This window comes from Elephantulus edwardii, unplaced genomic scaffold (genome assembly GCF_000299155.1).
Source record: "Elephantulus edwardii isolate Elephantulus edwardi_28Jun2011 unplaced genomic scaffold, EleEdw1.0 scaffold00208, whole genome shotgun sequence".
Lineage (NCBI taxonomy): Eukaryota > Metazoa > Chordata > Mammalia > Macroscelidea > Macroscelididae > Elephantulus > Elephantulus edwardii.
In genome coordinates this window covers 2,690,354-2,696,031 of record NW_006399958.1, presented here as the reverse complement: position 1 = coordinate 2,696,031, position 5,678 = coordinate 2,690,354, and the positions used below count along the sequence as shown (strand labels likewise).

The 5,678-nt window shown below is 58.0% G+C and overlaps 1 protein-coding gene across 1 annotated transcript in view; it reads left to right on the top strand.

Annotated features, from left to right (window-relative positions):
• Positions 1-5,678, top strand: part of PRPF31 (pre-mRNA processing factor 31) — a 16,076-nt gene that overhangs the window by 8,218 nt on the left and 2,180 nt on the right. The window contains exons 5-10 of the mRNA XM_006897298.1: positions 290-396; positions 1,499-1,668; positions 2,377-2,534; positions 3,388-3,477; positions 3,745-3,872; positions 3,965-4,037. Coding sequence (XP_006897360.1) covers positions 290-396; positions 1,499-1,668; positions 2,377-2,534; positions 3,388-3,477; positions 3,745-3,872; positions 3,965-4,037 — 726 coding nt within the window. The remainder of the gene's footprint in view (positions 1-289; positions 397-1,498; positions 1,669-2,376; positions 2,535-3,387; positions 3,478-3,744; positions 3,873-3,964; positions 4,038-5,678) is intronic.

Genomic DNA, 5,678 nt, shown 5'->3' with positions numbered 1-5,678 from the left:
CTCTCTGCTCCCCTCTCTCCCCCCACTCTCTGCTCCTGTCTCCCTGTCATCCCAGGTGACCATCCACCCTCCGCTCCCCTCTCTCCCTCTCCTCCTAGGTGGCCCTCCCCTCCGTGTTGGATTGGTCTGTGTGTAGCCCTTATCCTCACCCCTTTAGAGGACTGGTCGTACATCACAGCTGCCCTTTCCTGGCTGGCTCAGGGCACTCAGGGTCCTGGTTCGAGAATGTTCCACGGCGTGCAGCTATTCACAATTCCTGATGGTGCGCCCCCTCCCCTCTCGCCCCCAGGAGCTGGGCAACAGCCTGGACAAGTGCAAGAACAACGAGAACCTCCAGCAGATCCTGACCAATGCCACCATCATGGTGGTCAGCGTGACCGCCTCCACCACCCAAGGGTGAGGGCCGCCGCCACCCGGGCCAGGGCCATCCCATGGGAGCCCAGTCTCCACAGGACTGTTCACCTATAACCTGTGCCTCTCAAGGGCCTCCTACAAGGCGGGCCCCGGGCGGGGCTCTCAGGGGTCCTCCACGTGGAGCCTGCAGTCCCGAGAGAGGAGGCTGAGGGTCAGCACATTATTAAGAGCCTCTCTCCCGTAGCTGACCGTCCAGCGGGTTCTCAGGGACTTGGATCGCACAGGAGAAGACTGCCTGTCCTTCCCCCGAGGGGCAGCTGGTGGGCTCGAGCCGGTTCTGCCTGCCTTTGACTTGGCAGTGCCCCTCCTTGTCCACTGGGCCCCAGAGCACGTGATTAGGGGGGCTGGTTCCTTACAGGAAGCTCTGGGGGTGCAGTGGTTAAAGAGCTCGGCTGCTGACCGAAAGGTCCACTGTGCAAACCCACTGCAGGCTCCACGGGACAGAGCAGAGGGGTGGCCTCGTCAGTGACGTGTGGCCTCCCTCTGTGTGTGGGACCCTCTAGGCAGCTCTCGGTCGTAAGGCCCCCAGGTCGGAATCCAGTCCACAGCAGCGGGGGGGTGTGTGTGTGTTTTCCTCAGCTCATCCTTGGGTCTCCTGTTAGCACACCCACCTGCTACCCAGGAGGTCTGAGTTCACAGCCACCCAAAGGCACTTGGGAAGGTGGGCCTGGTGACCTGCTAGTGTAAGGTCAAAGCCATGGAGAGAGGACCCTGGAGCAGTCGACAGTCACACAGGCACCGTACATGCTTGGGTAGTTGAATGGGGTACACACACACGGACATGGCAGTTGGGTGGACACCAGGGATGGACACTGAGCACCCCCCCCAAAACACACACACACACACACACACACACACAAGGGAAGGGGACAGCAGGTAACACACACAGAAGGGCAAAGGACAGCCAGTGGGTGGACCCTGGATGCTGAGCCCCGTGCTACCTGTACACACACACACACACACACACCCCACCCACCCCCGGGATGGACTCAGCCCCGCTCCCCACGTGCGAGATAAGGGAAGGGGCCAGCGGCAGAGTGGGTCCAGGCTGGTGGCCGAGCCCCGTGTCCCTCGTCCCCCGCAGGCAGCAGCTGTCCGATGAGGAGCTGGAGCGCCTGGAGGAGGCCTGCGACATGGCCCTGGAGCTGAACGCCTCCAAGCACCGCATCTACGAGTACGTGGAGTCCCGTATGTCCTTCATCGCACCCAACCTCTCCATCATCATCGGGGCCTCGACCGCCGCCAAGATCATGGGTGAGACTCAGCCTGCCCTACAGGCTCACGTTGTGGGGGTGCCAGTGGTGCGATGCCCACTGCAAGTGCCTAGGAGGAGAGGCCTGCCAGTAAGCTCCCCACATCGGACACGGGAGCCCCAGTTCATTGATGTGCAGGCGTCCCCGGAGCCCGCCCCGCAGCACCAGCAGCTGCCTGGTGGGGTTCTGGGGGCCGTGAGGTCTGCACAGGCGCGTTGGTGCTCACGCACCGAGTTCAGCACAAGCTGCTCAGCGGAGGTGTTAGGTCCTTCACGCCGTGAAGGTCTGCCTTCCAATCTCTCCTGTATCACTCTTCCCTTTATGGGGACTCATGGCCACTGCATTTTTCACAAGTTGAAGGTTGTGTCCACCCTGCACTGAGCCAGGCTGTTTTTCTTTGATCTTATTTATTCATCATGTAGTTTACAAAGACAAAGCAATTGAGAATGCCACAGCTTGAATCAGGCGAACCTTGGTCTTTAAACCAACAGTCTTGCTCTGTCCCATTGTGGGAATTGTGGTCAGGCTCACAAAGTGATGTTTAAGAAACATTGAGTAAAAAAAAAAGAAAGAAACATTGAGTGGGAAGCAAGTTTGAACTGTCACCAGTTCAAAAGAAAAAGGGGGGGGGGGAACTAAGAACCATGAAACCATAAGGCTCAAGTGCAGCCTCCAGGCGTGACCCCCCCCTCGGTCCCTCCCTCTGCAGGCGTGGCCGGCGGCCTGACCAACCTGTCCAAGATGCCTGCCTGCAACATCATGCTGCTGGGAGCCCAGCGGAAGACGCTGTCCGGCTTCTCATCCACCTCCGTGCTGCCCCACACGGGCTACATCTACCACAGCGACATTGTCCAGTCCCTGCCCCCGGTGAGCCTGTCCCCACATCGCGACCCCTCGCCTCTCCTGGGTCCTGTCCTCACCAGAGCCCACCTGCCTTCGTCCTTGTCTGGCCTCCAGCGCAGCTGTCACAGAAACGCTGGGCACCTGCCCTGAAGGTGGCCCTCTGCAGGTGGCCCTCTGCCGGCCCTGGGGAAGGCCCTGGTCTCTAGCTCTGGTCCCCACATCCTCGGAGATGTCCCCAGGGCTTGGCGGACTTCCTTCTGGGATTGCTTCACTCTCTGGGTCTCCAAGGGCCCTGGCCACACTCACCCCCCTACCCCACCGCCACATCCCCCAGCCTGTCCTCACCCCTCATTTCCTGTCACCACCCTCATGCCCCTGCCACCATCTCTGTCACCTCCTTCTCATCCCCCATCACCTCCTCACCACTCCTGTCACCCCCGTCATTCTACACACATCGCTCCTTCATCTCTCACCATCCACCCCCATCACTCTTGTCACCCCTTTGACATCCCCTCTGTCATCTCCCTCCGTCACCTCCCATCCCAGGACCAGCATCACCCCCTCTTTCATCTCCTTGTCATTCCCTCCTTCACCCTTCTCAGTGAGATGCATTAAAGAGTCAGGGCCACTTCCCTTCTGCCCTGTGCTCAGGTCTGTCTGTCTGTCTGGGTTGGCCCAGACACCACATCAGGGGTCCTGGAGGGAACCCCTGGGGGCCCTGAGGCCGCACACCTGATCCCGTGTCCACCCTCTGCCTTCCGGGACATGGAGTGTGAACCCCAAGGGGCTGCACCAGTCAGGCAGCCTCAGCTCACAGTTAGTCCACCTGTCTGTTCACCCATCTGACCTGGTCCTGCCCCCCCTGTCTGTGCCCCAGGACCTCCGACGGAAGGCAGCCCGGCTGGTGGCCGCCAAGTGCACGCTGGCCGCCCGTGTGGACAGTTTCCACGAGAGCACCGAGGGGAAGGTACGGGGGCAAGGGGAGGGCTCGGTCTGTCTGTCCGTCCATCCATGTGGGTCTGTGGTTGGCCCAGGGCCCCCATGTAGGAGGGCCTCAGGGGGGCACCCAGGTACCAGTGGTCCTCACATCCCACCCGAGTGGCTAGTGCCCCCAGCTCCGGTGTGACCTGGCCGAGGGTCTGAGGGTCAGCAGGGAGACCTGGTGCCAGGATGAGGCCAGCAGGCAGGTGTGGGCAGATGGATAGATGCCCTCAGCCGCCCCCCCTCCCCCCAGGTGGGCTATGAGCTGAAGGACGAGATCGAGCGCAAGTTCGACAAGTGGCAGGAGCCGCCGCCCGTGAAGCAGGTGAAGCCGCTGCCCGCACCCCTGGATGGTCAGCGGAAGAAGCGGGGTGGCCGCAGGTGAGGGCCGGGCGAGCGGGGAGCGGGGTGGACGAGCGGGGAGCAGGGAGGGCTGGACTGGACCCCAACACTGACCCCCTCCCTGCCCCCAGGTACCGCAAGATGAAGGAGCGCCTGGGGCTGACGGAGATCCGGAAGCAGGCCAACCGCATGAGCTTCGGAGAGGTGGGTGCCCACCACCTCACCCCTGTCTACCGCTACCCCGGGAAAGGGGGGTCCACTTCACCCCTACCCCGCACGGTGTGGTTCACCCTCACCTCACCTCTACCCTGCAAGGATGCCTACTTTGTCATTCACCCTCCCCCTCACCTTATTTCTACCCCATGGGGCACCTGCCCTGTCCTTTAACCTCACCCCTACCCCATGGGGCACCTGCTTTGTCCCCTCCCTCTCCCCCACCTCACCCCTATGCGCAGGGTGCCTGCCCTGTCCTTCATCCTCATCCTCACCTCACCCCTACCCCGCGGGGCACCTGCCCTGTCCCCTCCCTCACCCCAAAGGACACCATCGTCTCCCCGGCACCCCGACACACACACCACCAAGGGGTCTGAGCCTCCCAGGTGTGACTGGTCACCTCATAGGCCTGTCTGCTGGTCGGCTGAATGTTGAGTTGAGGGGTGAGGTCTGTCCCAGGCTGGAAGGGTCACTAATCCGGGGGCACAGTCTCAGGTTCTGCCAGCGCCCACCAGACGAATAAGCTGGTCTGCGCATAGGATCAGACTAACAGACCTCGTGCTCCGATCTCGTTTTAGGATTTTAACTTTGGGTCCACATTCTTCCGTCTGTCCTTCTGTTATGGTCGTTCTCTTTTTAAAAAAAAAAACAAAACTTTAATTTGAGTGAGACTTTTCAAATCAGTTTGGTTTTTCATGCAATCATTTCTATCCATTTTGTTTTATGATACTAGTTAGAAGTAATTAATATAATGACAGCGTCTTACCAGCTTCTCCTTATGTGTTGTTTCCCTTTCTCTGCCCTGCCTGTTTCTTAATTTTGACTCCCCTCCCTCTTCTCCCATGCCTGGTACCATCTTCATATGACTTACTCTGTGTGTAAATCCTTCCTTTTTAAAATGGTAATGTTAGAACACAGTAGTGTGTGTGCGCCTGACCTGTTTCACTCAGCATAATGTCTTCCAGCTGCATGCATGTGGGGCAGTTGACTTCTTTTTGGTTTCCTATGGGTGACTGCACCCCCATTTCTCCTTTTTTTACTTGGGTGGGCACCGAGGTGCTCCCATCTCTCTGCTGTTGTCAGTGACACTGGGATGAACCTGGTGTGCGTCCTGTGCTCCGTTACGAGAGTCTGGCAGTGGCAGCCGGGCACCGTCTGGTTTCGTCTGGTCTTAGCGGCCAAGGCTTCATGACCCCTTAGTCTTCTGGACTAACTATGTCCTTACATCTTTGAGGTTTTTCATTTCTCATTGCTCCAGATGGGAAGAGACTAATAGTTGGACTTCTTTCTTTTTTTTTTTAATTATTATTGTTATTTTATTGGTCACGATCTTATACCCTTTTTATTATTTCCATTCATTCGTTGTTACACTTTTCTCCCTACCCACCTCAACCCCCCGCCCCAGTTCGCTCTTCTCCTTGAAAAGTAACAGAAAAATTCTTTCACTGTTACACAGCCCCTTTCCCCAAGTCCATTCCACTGTGCTGCCTTCACTCTGGACTCCTGTCATGACAAAAATACCTAATCACATATCCCTTTCTTTTTTTTTTTTTTTTTGGTTAACAAATAATCCTTTATTGAAATATTTTCATCTGTAGTTCCTTAGCTAGCTGGGCATTCCACAGCACCACT